This window comes from Pelodiscus sinensis, chromosome 19 (genome assembly GCF_052426305.1).
Source record: "Pelodiscus sinensis isolate ZL-2025 chromosome 19, ASM5242630v1, whole genome shotgun sequence".
NCBI lineage: Eukaryota > Metazoa > Chordata > Testudines > Trionychidae > Pelodiscus > Pelodiscus sinensis.
In genome coordinates, this window is record NC_143070.1 from 2,703,124 (window position 1) to 2,720,455 (window position 17,332).

Here is a 17,332-nt window from a genome sequence, read left to right on the forward strand (position 1 = left end):
CTTCCTTCCCATCCCAGCTAGGATCTCTCTGCCATGGACATTATGGGAGGACACTTGTCCCAGGCCTCGCTTTCTCTCTAGACACTTGTCCCCCACCCCCATCTACCATCACCCCTCGCCCTGGAGCTGTTCCCTGTGTGCAGAAAGGCTGTAAACTCCTCCCTACCCCAAATCCCACAGGGACACGGGGAGTTGGGAGACCAAATACTGAGGATGGTTTGTGGAGGAAACTGGGGCCAGAGCTCTGTGCGGATACAAAAAAGTGTGTCCACAGCTGCAAAACTTTTCTGCGGCTCTCCGGACGTACATGCAGAGTTGCAGGATCCTGCCCTGGATCAGGGCATGTGCAGGGGGGCTGGTCCCCATAGCTGCCCATGTCGCTCTCCCAGACCCACTCTTGTCGTCAGGGTGGCTCAGAGTTGCATGGGAAGTGTCAGTGGGAACTGTGGGGTGGCAGAGGGCCCTTCACTTCCCTGGGAAAGGACCCTGAGCATCCCCCTGCTCTCTGGTCAGACGGAGGGTCCGTATCACAGTTCGTCACAGCTGCCAGCTGGGCTCTTACCCTCTGAGCCCTGTGCGGATACAGAATTTGTATACACACCTGGTAACTACATGATGGGTGGCCAGTACAGAGCAGCTCTGCAGAGTGACAGGCCCTGTCTGAGAGAGGCTGGCTGTGGGAGCTATCGCGTGTTTGAGGAACATGGGATAAGAAGGCAGGGAGAGCAGGTGGTGGGCCGGGGGCGGGGGGGGGGGGGGGGAGGGAGATGCTGTGTAACCTTCATTGTTTATTGGCTTATGTGCTCATTCCGTCTTGCCACTAGAACCTATGAAATTGCTTCTCCGCCCATCTGCTGCCTATATAATCTACTGTAATGTTTTGATTAACTAGTGTTCACCTGGTTAACCCCTCAGGGACACTCCACTGCACCCAGAGTGTTTCCTTTTGTGTTGGTGCCTTGGGGATTCTCTCCACTTTCCAGCCCCCCAGGTCTGAATGCTGCTCTCTGGGGGGGGGGGGGGGGTGTGCGGCTGGGGATGCAAAGAGCCAGAGCGAGGGTGGGGACAGGAGTCTGCCTTTGTTCCTTCATTGCAAATAAAGGAGATGGTTCATTTCTCCCACTCTCTAGTGTCCTTTGTTCCGCAGTAACTGGCTCCCACCATCCCATAGCTGCCGCTGGGGATCCTAACATGAGAGCCCCAGCCCTTTGCCCCACCTCCAAGCTCCTCCCCACAAAGCTGATTGGCTAGCAGAGAGCGTCACTCAGGGGGACAATCTCTCTGCTCCTTGGGGTGCACTGACCGAGCAGGCTGGTGGGAGGAGCCTCATGCCGTTACAGCTGCAGGGCAGATCACCCACTGGTAAGCTTGCCAGATGCTTTCACCAAAAATCCCGAACGTGGCAGGAAAAAAACTAAAGAGGGAAAAAAAATGGGGAGAACAACAACAACAAAAAAGTTGCTGCGCCTTTAAGAATCCCCTCGCTCCCCCCTGCCTCTGCCAGATGTGGCAGGGGAAGAATGTTCCCACCGATCTTCCGTCCAAGAAAAACGAAAAATTCTGGACACGTACAATTCTCTGACTTTTTTTTTACCGGACTGTTCGGGCAAAAACCGGACACCTGGCAACCCTACCCCCAGGGCCCCTGAGCTCAGCCCATGCTGGTGGCAGCTTGGAGTGAGCAGTAGTGGGGCAGGGCTGTGTGTGGCCCTGGGTCTGTGCAGTGCCAGGGAGTTGGTGTCAGGGCAGTCGGGGGTTCGATGGTTCCATGAAAGTGGTGTCTTTGCTGCAGTGTGGTGCTTGCTCCAGGGGCTAATGCTGATCCCCATGCTGCACTTCATGCCAGGGCCACGGGTCTGTGTGCCCACGTGTGTGTGACTGGGATCCAGGACGAAGGGCCCTTCCCCACATGTATAGATCCAGCCACCCTTTCTGACACCCTGTCCCGCTTACCTCCCCTGTGTCCTCACTTTGCCTGGCTGGTGCATCTCAGCATGTCCCTAGGTGGGGAATTCGCTCCAGTGGCCGGGTGCTGGCCTGGTACGGGAGAGGCTGTGGGGTGGATACTTGCGTGGCCAAGCTCTGACCTGGTGTCTCTTCCCCCTGATGCTTGGCCAGTCTTGCTTGCCTGCCTCTTCCTCCTTCCTCGAGTTAGCGCCAGGCCGACGAGCCAAAGCTGCCTGCCTCTGCGCCTCAGTGGGTCACGGCGGAGGATAGCAGATTTAGGGCAAATTGCCAAGAAATGTTTTCCTCAGCCAGGGCCCATATCAGCAAAGGTTTGTTTGGTTTTGGGTTTTTTTCCCCTTTGCTTCTCAATCGTGTGCAACCCCCAGCTGATTTTTTCTGTGGGTCAATGGGCTCTGACCCAAAAAACGGTTCCCCAGCCCTGCGCTAAGGTGCTGTAGAGCCATTCATTCTTTTTTATTTTTTTTTCCTGAGAAATGGGCAGTCGTGCCCCCAAACGCGGTGGGTGATTAGTATCCCAGGAGATCTACCAACCAGCCACAAGAGTAAATTTCTCTTTCTCTCCACTGGCTAACAAATGTCAGGAAAGCAGGCTCCTCGAATCATCCCCACCCTCCCAGACACTGAATTTACTGAGACATGGTTATTGGAAGCCAGATTCAGCAATCCAAATTCTGCCGCCCTGAGGGGTCTCTCTCCTGCTGCTTCTGATCCAGCAGGACCAGCCACACCCCTGGGTCAACACAAGCCCACCCACTTTCTACATCTCAGTTCCCAGGCATTGGCTGTCTCATCCCGACCCTCACAAGGGGGAGGGGGATTTGAACCCACCACCCTGCGCTCCCCAAGGGTCCTGGGTTGCAGGGGGCTCCTCTGGAGTGGGGCCAGAGTGCATTGGCTGCTGGCCCCGCCCCCCGGGAGTATAGAATAGTGGAGTAACCAATAAGAATTCATGAGGTTACTCGACTAGTCACTTAACCGATATTTAACATCCCTACTCCAGAAAGGGGCTCTCTGCAATAACTATCGGCTCTGGTTGGGATGATTGAGTTGGGATTGGTCCTGCTTTGGGCAGGGGGCTGGACTCGGTGCCTCCTGAGGTCTCTTCCAGCCCTGGGATTCTGTGACTCTGATTCCTGATGTTTAGCCTGTGAATGTAACATCCCTGCTTAGACCCACAGCCCCTGCAAGCTCAGCATCCCAGCTCAGCCCTGATGCCTCAGGAAAGCGCCAGCAGGGTCACAGCCCCGCTGGTACACTTCTGTCACCCAAACCTCTAGGGCTGAAACCTCCCCGGACCAGCTCTGTAAACAGCCAGAGTCAGTTCCTGGAAGGGAAACACCCAGCCAGGGCTGTAAGCTGGACAGCATTCCAAGCTCAGGAAAGTGAAACTAACCCTGTTCCATAGTTCAGAGGCAGCCCTCAGTCATGGTCTCAAAGAAGCCCCAGCGAAAACCTCCAGGGTGGGGCCAGTGATTCCTGCTGTCTGGAATAATTTAAAGGCCTAGACTATGGGCACAATTTCTGGGAGCCTGCATCAGCTGGCGCAGGGACGGATCGGATACAGCCACCTCCTGCCCTCTGTGCCAGAACCCTGCCCAGCCGAGACGCTGCCGGCTGAAAGGGCAGCTGGCAGATGTCCTGGAAACAGGCCGCGTCGTCAGGGAGCAGGAGGGACAGGGGCGTGCGGGGGGCTGTTCTGCGTCAAGGATCAAGCCACCTGTCATCTGCCTGCTTTACGCCCGAGCCAGGCCCACCCAGGAGCTCAAGGTAGGGAGTCGCTGGAGGCTGTAAAGAGGAAGAGCTTTGCTTTTCCTGGCAGGCCAATTCTAGCTGCCAGGCCAGGCCATCCAAGAGCTAATCTTGGCCCTGTCTGTAAAAACACCCCCTCTTTGCAGTGGAGCTGAGGACTCCCTCCCACTGGGCTCTGGGGTACGTGCCGCAGGGCAGCTCTGGGGTGTTTACAATGCCCGGGGCAGGGGGAGGAAATTGGGGGGGGGGGCTGCACTCCTCTGCCTCTACTTTGAAATCTTCTTCAGCATCACTAGTGTCAGTGCAGCAGCAACTTTTGGTGGGTCGGTATGCAGTGCGCACCCCTGCCAGGCTCCCAGTGGCTGGGGAGGGGGGCAGGGGACAGTTGGCCGGGGGTAGCAGCCTCCCACAGGCACCCCGCTGGTCAATCACAGAGAGGTGAGCTCTAGTGGCAGCCCCCAGTCTCAGCTGGGCAAATGGCCCTGGGTATCCCCTCCCAGAGTGGGGGGAAGGCCAGGAGGGGAAATGGTTTGGGTTGAAGAGGGCTGTAACAAGAACAGAATCATAGAACTGGAAGAGGTCATCCAGTCCAGTCCCCTGACCTCACGACAGGACCAAGCACCGTCTCTAAACCATCCCTGACAGGTGTCTGTCCAACCTGCTCTTCAATATCTCCAGGGATGGAGACTCCACAATCCCCCTGGGCAATTTATTCCAGTGTTTAACCAGGAACACAAGTTTGGGAAATTGCTGGTGACTGTAAAGAGTAAGAACTTTGCTTTTCATGACAGGGTAGTGTCTAAGAAGGAGTCCTGCAGAAAGGGATCTAGGGGTCAGAGTGGACAACAAACTAAATACGAGTCAACAGCATGATGCTGTGGCAAAACAAGCAAACATGATTCTGGGCTGCATTAACAGGTGTGTTGTGAGCAAGACACGAGAAGTCGTTCTTCCGCTCTACTCTGTGCTGGTTAGGCTTCAGTTGGAGTATTGTGTCCAGTTCTGGGCACCACGTTTCAAGAAAGCTGGGGAGAAATTGGAGAAGGTCCAGAAAAGAGCAACAAAAATGATGCAAGGTCTACAGAATGTGAGCTAAGAGGGAAGTCTGAAAGAATTGGGCTTGTTAAGTTTGGAAGGGAGACGACTGAGAGGGGGCATGATAGTAGGGTTGCCAGATAGTTTCACGAAAAATTCCAAACATGGTGGGAAAAAACATGGTGGGAGGTTGTGGAATCTCCATCTCTGGAGATATTTGAGCGCAGGTTGGACAGACGCCTGTCAGGGATGAGCTAGAAGGTGCTTGGTCCTGCCGTGAGGGCAGGGGACTGGACTCAATGACCTTTCGAAGTTCCCTTCCCGTTCTAGTGTGCTATGACTCCATGAAGCATGACAGAGGTGCCACGGTGGCCCAGGGTAGCCCCGTGAGCGTGGGCCTGGCCTCACTGTCTTGTGATGGTGAAGGAAAGGTGCTCCCAGCATCCTGGGCTTGTCCACACTCCCTGCCACACCCCAAAGGGAGAGCTTGGTCCATGCGAGCAGGAAACCCTCCCCCCCCAGCAGGGTGGCTACATTGACTGGGGAAGCCATCCCCTTGTCAGGACACTACTTGCTGGTGTGGGGGAGGGGCTAAGTTGGGAAATGCACTTCCCAGGGTGTGATTCTACCCTAATAACCTAGGAAAACCCTCTTCTCCCCAAACCCTACCCCCAGCCTGCCTCTTCCCGCTGTCGCCCTGCCCCCACCCACACATTCCGCTGCCTCCCTCCCGCCTCTTCCTTTCCCACCCCATCACTTCCTGCAGCCCGTGGAACAGCTGATCAGGGAGGGAGGGGCTGTGAGGGTGGGGAAGGAGCGGATCTGTGGGGCTGCGGGTGTGAGGGAGGTGCTGAGAGGGGGAGGGGCTGATCTTAGTCGGCGCCGATGATCGCCAGCCTCTTAATGTGTTTGCCGTGATCGGTGTTAAACTGACCAGACTCTTCCCTCCCTCCCCTGCTCCTGTTTGGCGACGGAAGGGACCGGGAAGATGCTGGTTTCCTTGCTCCGCTGGGCCACAGCCACCTCCTCCCGGCGTGGCTGCCTCATTTTCTTACTGGTCTGCCACATTCACCCGCAGGTCTCAGGTAGGAGACCTTGGCGACGCCCCCTGCCGTTACCGAGAGCTCGGTTCCCCCTCTAAAACCGGCCCAATTCCCTATCACAACCGGGACACTAGAGCTGCACAGAGAGCCCCTCCAAAGCGTGGCAGGGCTGACTGCCCATCACACTCTGCTCTCCATTGCTGACCCTTCCTCCCCCTTCCTGGAGGGCCTGGGGAGCTGCCCACCCCGGCGACAGGGTGGTCCTAGGGAGGGACGCTGCCCTTGGCCGTCGCGGAGAAGTGCGGTGAGGAGGAGTCTCTGCAAGTGCCCCACAACCAAGCCGAGTGCTTCTTCAGCTCCCAAAGCCCTTGTAGTATGCCAGGGGTACATCTGCTAGGGGTGTTAGATATCGGTTAATTGAACAGTCGAGTAACCTCGTGAATTCATATCGGTTACTCGATGATTCGATAGTCTCCAGGGGTGGGGCCGGCAGCCAGTGCGCTCCCAGTGAGCCCCCTGCCATCCCATGCTGCTGCCTCTGTATCAGAGGCAGCAGTGCAAGGTGCCAGGTGGGAGCTGGTCTGTGAGGGAAGCCGGTTTAAGATGCAGCTCCTTTCGAGGACCGGCTGCCTGTCGCCCTGCGCTGCTGCCTCTGATAAAGAGGCAGCTGTGTGGGGTGGCAACAGCCACCTCACACTGGGAAGTGAGGGGTGGATCTGAGCTCCCAAACCCAACATGAGCTGGAACTGGGTTGGGCTGCCTGCCCGCCCAGCTCCTAATACACTTTAAATGCAGAGCCGCCGTAGGGGTAGGTCCCAGACCTGGTGGAAGCCGGGATTGAGTTGGGTTGCTGGCCAGCCTGCTAAAAAATGTACTGGTGGCAGGGGAGAGTGCATATAGTCTATAGCATTAACCTATTAGCTTTTGCTAATCGACTACGCTATTACTTCCCTGACATCTACATGGCAGATTGATTTCAGAATAAGCGCTTCTGGAAGAAATACTCTGAAATAGCTAATTTCGAAATAGTGCGTCTACACTGCAGAAAAGCCTCTGAATTAGTCCGAGGCCGGCTTCCCTGATGTGGACACGCTCCCTTGATTGGGGACCAATGGGTGTGCAAATGCCTTTTTCCTTGTAAGCTTCCAAGTAGCCTCCAGACAACCTGCCCACGCTCAGGGCACGGCCCTGGCTCCATGAATGTAATGCGTATAAACCAGAACCGGCTTCACGCACCTTTCCAATCAGTTTCTCCCTCTCCCCCTGAGTTTCTTTTCTTGTGTTCTGCTGCGTTTCCCAGCCCAGTTTCAAGTCATCGGACCAGACCAACCAGTCACGGCGGTGGTGGGGGAAGACACCGTGTTACCCTGCCGCCTGTCCCCCAGCACGAGCGCAGAGCACATGGAGGTGAGGTGGTTCCGGGCCGAGCTCTCCCGCTTAGTTCATCGCTATGTGGATGGGCAGGATCAGACAGAAGACCAGACCCCGGAGTACCAGGGAAGGACGGAGTTTCTGAGAGACGGCCTGGCCGCGGGAAATGTCTCGCTCAGGATACGCAACATCCGGCCTGCTGATGAGGGACAATATGGGTGTTTTGTTCAGTCCCTGACGTTTTATAATGAAGCCAGGTTGGAACTGAAAGTAGCAGGTGAATAAGCTTGTGTCTGTATTTGCTTTTGAGATGGCTGCTAGTGTGACTCGTGCATGTTGCTTGGGCTGGATCTTTCTTTCTTTCTTTCTTTCTTTCTTTCTTTCTTTCTTTCTTTCTTTCTTTCTTTCTTTCTTTCTTTCTTTCTTTGTAAATTTTCTTTCTCTTTGTCTCTTTCTTCCTTTGTAAATTTTCTTTCTTCCTTCCTTCCTTCCCTCCCTCCCTCCCTAGGCTGCCCTGATCTCCCTCCCTTCACCCACCGCCCAGCCTGCATATCTCAGCTACTCTGCATTTCCCTTCCTCCGCCAGTCTCTCTGCCCCCCTCCCTGCCCCTGACTCCTTGTCCCAGTCTACTCCCTACACCCTCCAGGTCCATACCCACTACCCTCCAGTCACTTTCCTCCTCCATTCGGCTCGGGGCCAGCGGGGGAAGGAGACTGAAAGAACAGGGCTGTCAATTCTCCTGCTTTCCATCCAGGTGCCCAGTCCTGGCCTGATCCACAGCAGCAGGGCATTTTTCAGTTGAGACCTGTCCAGGATGTACCCGGATGGCTGTGCTGGACTAGCGACACCAGCAAATCCTCCTCATGTAGACACGTTTGTTCTGTCATAACTTTGCTGCTAGAGCTTATGCCAGCTGCACAAACAAAATCAGCTCTCTCCCAACAGCATATTGGTGCTGGTAAAAAAAAATCAATCAATCCTTGGCCAACATAACTACACCAGCAAAAGTATTAAGTCTAGACCAGGCCAAAGTCTCTGAGAAACTTCCAGCTTTAGTTACAAAATGTGCCAATAGGATTTTGTGGGGAGATCTTCGGTAACCCTGTCGCTCTGTTTTGACTAATGCCGTGTTTCTTAAACTGTGTTTCGTGTGTCACGAGGCAGTCGGAAGTGTGCCGCAGAGAACAGAATTCAAAATGGCTGCCCTTAAAGGGACAGGCGACTTCTTCCCCTCCCCCAATAATTTTCTCCCCGACCGTTTTCCCCAGCCTCGTTTTTTTTTTCTCGTCAAAATGTCTTTGGTGTTCCTCCATCTTAAAAAGTTGAAGAAACACTCTAGTAACAGGATCAGATAGTGAGGGCCCTACAAGTCAGTTTCCCAACCGGGGGCAGAGATGGATAACACAAGAGCCCTGCACCTTAAGCAATCAGTCCTGGCTCTCTTGGCCCTGCGAGTGAGTGTTCACTCCATTAGCAGTGCAGTGCAAGTCTCTGCAAACCAGTGATTCCTAGTGGTGACCTTGTGCATTGTGAGGATGGCCTGCCCCCAACCATGCACGGTTTATTGGTTTTTAAATGTTTACACACTTTACTGTGTCCATGGGCCCAGGGAATTCAGAATAAGAATCCATGTATCCCTTCTATCAATGGATACAAACATCTTTTTTGTTGAATATTCACATAAATCAGCATATCGGATTAACAGCGGTATCCCATTCGGCTCCAGCTTTAGGTGCTGATCCGCAGATCTCTGTTGAGGGCTACCAGACAGGAGGGATCCAGGTGATTTGTCATTCCGCGGGTTGGTACCCGGAGCCCCAGGTGCTGTGGAGAGATGCCGGTGGCCAGACCTTGCCCTCAGTCTCTGAAACCTCCATGGTGGGCGACGGCCTGTTTGAAGCCAAAGCGACAATTGTTATCACGGAAAACTCCAACCGGCAGGTATCCTGTTGTGTCTGGAACAGCCACCTCAAGCAAGAAAAGGAATCAACGATTTCCGTGTCAGGTCAGTTCCAGCCAAACTACTTACCCAATTTTGTGTGCGTGTGTGTGTGTGTGTGTGTGTGTAAGAAAGGAGAGGAAGAGTAGGTGTGCGGTGAAGGAAGTACACTAAGGCCAGCAAGAACTGTTCTTGGGCTCCAATTCTGCTAGACACTCTCTCTAGTCAAGACATTTAATCTCTCTGGCTACGTCTACACTGGCATGATTTTCCGAAAATGCTTTTAAAAGTTTTCCGTTAAAAGCATTTTCAGAAAAGCGCGTCTAGATTGGCAGGATGCTTTTCTGCAAAAGCACTTTTTGTGGAAAAGCGTCCGTGGCCAATCTAGACGCGGTTTTCCGCAAAAAAGCCCCGATTGCCATTTTCCCGAACTTTTGCCCGAACGGGAGCAGCATAGCATAGTATTTCCAGAAAAGCACTGACAATCTTACATGAGATCGTCAGTGCTTTTCCGGAAATTCAAGCGGCCAGTGTAGACAGCTGGCAAGTTTTTCCGGAAAAGCGGCTGATTTTCCAGAAAAACTTGCCAGTCTAGACACAGCCCTATGGAAGTGTGGCTTCGAATGTGCACTCATGCACTAGTGTGTTTGCGCCCGTGGAAAATTTCCTAGTGCACTTTGGACCTAGTGCCTTTGCCAACTTGCACACAGTGTCCGTGCATGTTAGAAACGATGCCCCTAATGTCCACATCACTGGAAGTGAGCCGTTGGAATGGAAAAAAGAAAATAGTGACGGGGACAAAAATGCCTGTGGAGCGAAAAATGAACATATGTGATTTTTTTTTAAAAATTAACATTATTTCAAAACAATGGGCTTAGCAGTGTGCATGCTCCACTTATAAATTCGACCTAAGGGGTGTTATTTCAAACTAAGCCGCTAATGTAGGCCTGGGCTTAGAGATTTATTAGGTCATGTGCTTTCATGGGTAAAACCTACTTCATCTGATGACTTGGAGTGAAAATGACAAAGTCTCCGGTGTACATAACAGCAGAAGACGTTACTTGTCAATGGCAGGGCCAGTGTTAATGAGGCTAATGAAGTCAAGGTGCATGTGTCTCATTTGTAGCATTTGATGTGAAGATGTGCATATTAAAAGGGGAAATTGCCTTTGCAGTGTGTGAATTAGTTAAGAGAAATCTGTTCAAATGAATGTAAGTGTACAAAGATCGATGGTTGAATGGCCCTTTTGAAAATCCCATCCAAAATTGCATCCAAGTTAACATTTTCAAAAGTTCGCGTCTCAGGTGATTCGGTCTTTATAAACGTAAAGTGTATGTAAAGTGCAGCAAGTAATTTTGATTGAAAGCTGCTAAAAACTCCACCAGGTAGATATTATTTACTGCATGGATCACGGCATTTTGGCCACATGATGACTGCTCCTATTGAGCAAGATAATAATATCATGCGTTTCTTTCTCCATGGTGCAGCTGAATGGTGATTTATTCCAATGGTGTGGCACATACTACAACTTTATTCCATAATGGTTCCGTTCATGCTCGGTGGGGCCAGACGCAGACTCTTTTCTGGGTGCCTTTTCCTTGTAAATACCACCATTTGCTCTTGCCGAGGAACACAAGCTGTGGGATTTTGTTTCCTCAGGTGCTTTTTTCTCAAGGGTCTCCCTCTGGGTGGTGGCTCTGGGTGTGATCTTGGCAGTTCTCTTGGTTTGCGTTGGCCTCTTGGTTCATCTCTTCAGAGTAAAAGGTAAAACATCACACAGTGAAACACCGAGCGGCTCCATGTGTGACCTGGGTCAAGTCACTTACGCCCCCAAAGCACAAGGGGAGTTAGGCACTGCAGCTCCAAGCTGTGTCTCAGGGCACCCAGGATTCATGGACAGCGCAAGGGGAGAGACAGGTCCCTAAACACGAGCTCTACCACAGCACCGAGCCCAGGGCAGCTGTGGAAGATGCTGTGCCCTCAGCCCCACCTTTCTCAGGGAGTTGGGGGCTGACATCTGGGCTAGAGGGAGGCAGGTCTCCCTGTGTAGGAAGGAGTCTGAGCCCGGAGCCCGCGTCTGGAGTCAGAGGTCTGGGGTGTTGGTTACATCTACACTGGGAGTTCAGTGCTAAGGTTTCTTGTGGGCCTGGGTCCTCACCTCCCTGCGCGTCAGTCCCCCTCCTATTAATATAGTTCGCCCTTCGCCAGGATGCTGTGAGGTGCCCTGTTGTCATGGTGATGGGGGCCAGGTAACTACCAGTCTCTCCGTAGTTAAGAGGCTGCTCAGGTGCCATGTTAAACCCCTCTTCTAGGATCCTCCCCACCCCAATAGCTGTGCCCTCATTGTATCAGGGACTGGTGCCACTGGGCTGGCAAACTAGTTGGGGTGTGGCCTGCTCCCACCCTGCACCATGCAGCTGCCTGCCCCTCTGTGTGGTCAGCACAGAAACCCTTCTTGCTCTGTGTCTGAGGTGCAGTGATGCCTTTAACTGGGGGATGGGATGGGGGGGGAGAGCGAAATAAATAATTAATAAAAATGCCTATTCATTTCTGTCTCTTTTTCAGAGAAACTTGCAGCAGAACTTAGTAAGTCTCACGAACGCTTCCCCTACAATTACATATTTTGCACAAATGTCTGTCTTCGGAAGTGCGTTTCCTCGATAGTTTGGCATTTGGGTGTTTAGTGTCAGTAGTTTTAATGTGGGTTTAATATTAAGCATGCGAAATGTCACTCCCAGGCTATGTCTACGCTGCAGGTTTCTTGCACAAGAAGCTTTTTGTGGAAGAGATCTTGTGCAAGAGCGTGTCCACACTGCAAAAGCGTGTTGAAAAAGTGATACACTTTTGTGCAAGAGAGCATCCAGACTGCAAGGATGCTCTCTCAAAAGGAAACTCTGATTGCTATTCACAGAATGGCCCACCAGGGCACCTGTGCTTTTTTTCGATAAGCCTCTTTCTGCACCAAAAACACATTCTTCATCCACGCACACCTTTTTGTGCAAGAGCTTTTGCACAAAAAGGAGCTATTCCTTGTAGAAAGAGGAATACCTACACTGCAAAAACCCTCTGCTCTTTCAATTTTGGAAGGCAAAAACACGCTTGACGTGTGGACGCTCCGCGAGTTTTTGAGGAAAAATGGCCATTTTTCTGCAAAAACTCTGTTGTGTAGACGTAGCCCAAAAGTAATTTTTAAAATTCTCAAGCGCTCTGACTAAAAATGCCCAGCGAGCCTGCACGTTAGTTTCAACTTTGTGATGTGAAGAGGGTGTGAGGTTGGGTGAGGGGTGTAACATTACTCCCTATGTCTTCAAGAGACTGGATCTAACCTTTGTTCAGAGTTTTGCAATATGGTTTCAGTGAGTCATCAAAGAAACGGCAGTTATAATTAACACATTTGCATATGGTTAATGCGAAGTTGTATAACGGAACCAGTTTCACTATGTAGCCTCTGAGGGAGAATTACAGTATGTTTACTCTGCAGTGGTATTTCAGGATTCTTCCGTGGTCCTGGAATTGCTATTCCGCATCTTTGAAATAAGCCCGTTAGTTCCAAATAGAACAGGCTCACTCTTCCAATGTCCCTATAAACCTCATTCCAAGAGAAATAAGGGATGTTTTGAAAGAGCATTCCCTCCCCCCCCCGCCCCAGAATTTGGCACAGTGTAGACAGAGCCAAGTGATGAAATAAGCGTTTTTGAAATTAACTTGAAAGAAGCGGCAGAATTTGCTCAACTTTCATCGCTTGTTTCGAGCTACGGATGCAGTATAGACACGCCTTGGCTGGTTACTTATTGGAGCTGCTTGGGTTTTGTGTGGGGGGGGAATTAGACAGTTCCACAGGGATATGCCAAGTGTGCTGACACTGAAAGGTTTTTCCAGTGAAACATCAGAAGAAAATGGGGTGGGTTGAACTCACCTATATCCGCCTTAGCCATCTGCATGCCCGCCAGAAGGTGTAGCTGGGCATCATCTAGGATGCACACTAGTCTCTGTTAAGGGCTTTCCCTCTGTCCCCCCCGACCGATTACTTTACTTTATTTTGGGAGAGGAGTTGAGGCAGGACTGTCCTACATGCACAGAATGCTCTCTAACCAATGTCTGGTCTGTCCGTGTCTCACCTCTTGTTATGTGGCCTCTTTCAGGATGGAGAAGTGTCCTTACCCACCCAGGTAAGTCAAGAGCACATATCGCCGTGGTCCACAAGCCGTCCCTGCGGAGGAAATGCGCCTCCTTTCCCTTTGCAGGCTATTTGGAACCGAGCCACATCTGGGCAAGAGACAGACAGTGAATTAGGACCTAAATCAGCCGTGGCCAACCTATGGCTTATGAGCTGCATGCGACTCCTCCCCCACTCCCCGGGTGCATGAAGCCCCCTCCCCCGCCGCTTGTGCTATCCCCACGCCCCTGAAAATGGCCCTCTCCTCCTGCCTTCCTGTGCTCACCGTGACAGAAGAGCAGTTTAACATGTCCATTAAAGACGGCGTTCTAAAGATGGTGGCCAAAAAGCCTCGAAATGAGTTTTCTTAAAGGGGTAATCCCCCCTTTTTTATCCACTTTATTTTTATCCACTGATATCTTGGCTCTTTGCCCAGAATGGGTTGGCCATCCAGATCTTCATGGAGTAGCAACAGAGAAAGTAGGTCTACAAAGGGACATAGGCCCTCTCTCACAGTTACAATGCCCAACACTCAGGTAACAGGACACCGCATCCATAGGTCCTGAATTAACCCACCAAGGCTCTCTGGACAATGAATGGGGAGAGGGTTAGTGTTAGTGTCTGTCTCTGTTGGCAAGCCACAGCCTGGTTTGAGGTTGCCTAAACTGCTGCTCCTGAGACAGAGTGAGCCGGCATAGCCCCACCTCAAGGAAAGATGTCCTCTCCGCTAGTATGTCCCATGCTGCAGTGGTTGGGGCCCTCACCTGAGAGGTGGGAGATCTTCAGGGCCTACATTCAAGTTAGGTGTCTACAAGCCTTCCTAATAGCTACTAGCCATATTTGAGTGAGTCTACACTGCGGCATTTTTCCAGGAAAATGGCCATTTTTCCGGAAAAGCAATACTTGTGTCCACACTGCCATTGAGTTATTTCGACAGAAAGTTGAAAGCATAGAGGGGTTTTTCCAACGGCGGTACACCTCTTTCTACGAGGAAGAGCAGACATGTTCCTTGGATACAGCAGGTATCCCAGAAAAACTCTGCAGTCTAGACATAGCCAGAGTTATCACCCACTCTCTGTGAGTTCTCAAATTTTTTTCGGAAGAGCAGACGTGTTTTTTCGGCGTCCCTTTAACCTCATATTATGAAGAAGAAGGGATGTTCTGAAAAGGGTTTTTTTTTCTCCACATTTGGCCCAGTGTAGACAGGCCAAATGTCTGAAAAACTTCTTCTGAAAAAAGACACGGAAAAAGCAACACAAATTGCAGTTCTTAATTTGTGTATCTTTTTTCCGGAAGAACTGTGTAGTCTAAACACAGCCTCAGAGGACCGGAGAAAGAAGAATATAGTATCTGTCTTCAAAAAGGGGAACAAAGGATGACCCAGGGAATTGTAGACAACTCAACCTAACTTCAATACCTGGAAAGATACTAGAACAAATTATTAAACAATCAATTTGTAAGAACGTAGAGTTGATAAGTAATAGCCTACATGGATTTGTCAAGAGCCAATCATATCAAACCAGCTAACTTCTTTCTTTGGCAGGATTTGTGGGCTAGTGGGCGTGGGGGAAGCAGTATATGCGATAGATCTTAATTTTAGGAAGGCTTTTGACAGAATCCCACATGACATTTTCAGAAGCAAAATAAAGAAATGGGATCTAAATGAAATTACTGCAAGGTGGGTGCAAAAATGGTTGAAAGAGTAGTTGTCAATGGTTCGCTGTCAAACTGGGAAGAGGTGTTGAGTGGGATCCCATTTGGGTCTATCCAGTGTTCATTGTTTTTCAGGATTTGTATCAGTGGCTTGGGTGACGAAGTGGAAAACTTGCTTATAAAATTTGTGGATGACACCAAGCTGCAAGCACTTTGGAGGACAGGATTAACTTTAGAGAGACATTACTGTCACTAAGGCTTTGTCTAGACTGCACTGCTTTTCCGGGATATGGGAGGTATCTCGGCATAGCAATGCTGCATCCAAGGAATGTGTGTCCGCTTTTTGGAAAAATTTTTGAAAAAGCGGACGCAGCTCTTTCACCATCTCTGTAAACCTCGTTTTACGAGGAAGAAGGGAATGTGTCAAAAGAGAACTTTTTTCCAAAATTTGGAGCTATGTAGATACACCCAATATTGGAAATGCCTCTTTTGACAGTAAAGTGGAAAAAGATACACAACTTGAGTACCGCAAATTGCGCTTCTTTTCCCGACTTTCCACTGCAGTGTAGACCTAGCTTGAGACAGCCAAACCCTTCCCAAGTCTCGGCTATGCCTGGAACCTTGATTTTTTTTCTCTCTCTCTCTCTCCGCAGAGAATGTGACTCTGGATCCAGACACGGCTCATCCCCAGCTTGTCCTGTCGGAGGATGGGAAACGTGTGAGCTGGGGAGTCACACGGCAGGATCTGCCCGACAATCCTGAAAGATTCAACTCTAGAGCTTGTGTGCTGGGCCAGGAGGGATTCACCTCCGGGAGACACTACTGGGAGGTGGAGGTGGGGGACAAGAGAGGCTGGGCTGTGGGGGTGGCCAGAGAGTCTGTGACGCGGAAGGGATGGATCATGCGTACTCCCGAGGAGGGCATCTGGGCCGTGGACTACGACTGGAGCAGTCACTACCGGGCTCTGACCTCTCCTAGAACCTCCTTGCCTTTGAGTGAGGTCCTCAGGAAGCTTGGGGTTTATCTGGACTGTGACCGGGGGCAGGTGACCTTTTCTAATGCTGATAAGGAGGCCCCGATCTTCACTTTCCCGACAGTCTCTTTCCATGGGGAGAGAGTCTTCCCTTTACTTTGGCTGTGGGACACCAAATCGGAGCTCAGGCTGTGCTTCAGAGAGGGCTGCAGGGGTGGGGACCCGCCACTGGGCCCATTAAATGAGGCCACAGACATCCCGGTCTCTGACTCTGGAGACTGAAGGCATCTCAGGAGGGTCAAAAGCCGAAGCAAGGAATAGGCTGTCCAGGCAGGTTTCCTGGCCATTGGTCTGTGGTGTGCTCCCTTTGGGGGGGCCCCTCTGTGTGGTCCCGCTGCTATTGCACGTTCTGCCCAGCTCCACTCGGAACAGGAATCGGGATGAGCTGCAGTGACATCATGGGGATTTTGTCCACTCTTCAGAGTCCTGTGTTCATGCTGTTGTTGTATTCGCTGGTGGCTTGGTGGTGCTGTACATGATTCCTGCTGTCCTGGGCTGCTCTGCAGTGACGCCGGGTGCTTGCCTCAGTTTCCCCAGGCACTGCAGCACTGCATGAGGAGGAGGAGCCTGGTTAGGACTCATGGGGGAAGTATCTTCAGTCTCTCAGGGCCTGAGGACCAAATGACAGCAGATAACCCCTTGGACTCGGAAGCAGGACCAAGCAGGAGGTGGGGCTGCCTGGGGTCTGTGAGCAGTGGCTGTGAGTGAGTTAGTTTCCGGCTGGCTGAGGGAGAAGGGAGCCAAGCTGGCTTAGGGGGCAGGGGCTCTGAACCCCCCTTTCCCCAAGATGGATTGTACTGCCAGCTCCTGGTGCCTGTAACAAGAAGTCTAAGCTATGCTGTGTCCCCATGAACCAATCAACCTTCTCTTCTGCCTGCCGGATGACAGTCACGCTTGCCTACGTATAGGGGTGCAGGGCCTGGAGACTTCCCCCACGCCCCATGATTGAGGCGGGTAGGGTCCTGCCTTTGGGGTTAATGCATTCTGGGGCTCTTTCCCCCTGGTGCTGCAGGGGTTACAAACGTGCTCCAGAGCATGTAGAGATGTCAATCAAAGGTGGCCTGTCAATCAAGCCATGAAGCGGGTCCAATTCTTACAGGTCTGTCCAGCTGCTACCAGAGGTTTCCAACGTGGCTTAGTGCAGGGCTTCTCGAACTTTTTGGCCTACCTGGCTCAATGCAAACCTGTCCGCAGACCACCAATTGCGAATGGAAATGCGCCGTTAATTACGCCCGAGCCATTCTGTGTGTGCTGCAGCGCGGGCGAACGGTTTAATTTAACCAGTAAGAAAGGAAATACTCATTTAAATTATTAAACAGACTGAGAACATTAACTGCCTCATGCTGGTTTTATCAAACTTCATTTTAAACCAAGTAAAATATTA

At 51.5% G+C, this 17,332-nt stretch overlaps 1 protein-coding gene across 3 annotated transcripts in view; it reads left to right on the top strand.

The window, feature by feature from the left end:
* The window catches only part of LOC102446793 (butyrophilin subfamily 1 member A1-like), an 18,603-nt gene extending 1,271 nt beyond the window's left edge, over positions 1-17,332 (top strand). Inside the window, exons 1-8 of one of the 3 annotated variants that reach the window (XM_075918104.2) lie at positions 3,016-3,735; positions 5,730-5,837; positions 7,096-7,443; positions 8,894-9,172; positions 10,766-10,870; positions 11,672-11,692; positions 13,249-13,275; positions 15,569-17,330. In XM_075918104.2, coding sequence (XP_075774219.2) covers positions 3,477-3,735; positions 5,730-5,837; positions 7,096-7,443; positions 8,894-9,172; positions 10,766-10,870; positions 11,672-11,692; positions 13,249-13,275; positions 15,569-16,170 — 1,749 coding nt within the window. In that variant the 5' untranslated portion in view covers positions 3,016-3,476 and the 3' untranslated portion in view covers positions 16,171-17,330. Of the gene's footprint in view, positions 1-3,015; positions 3,736-5,729; positions 5,838-7,095; positions 7,444-8,893; positions 9,173-10,765; positions 10,871-11,671; positions 11,693-13,248; positions 13,276-15,568 lie in introns of those variants that run through there. The other 2 variants (XM_075918105.2, XM_089770685.1) reach the window with 2 other exon arrangements.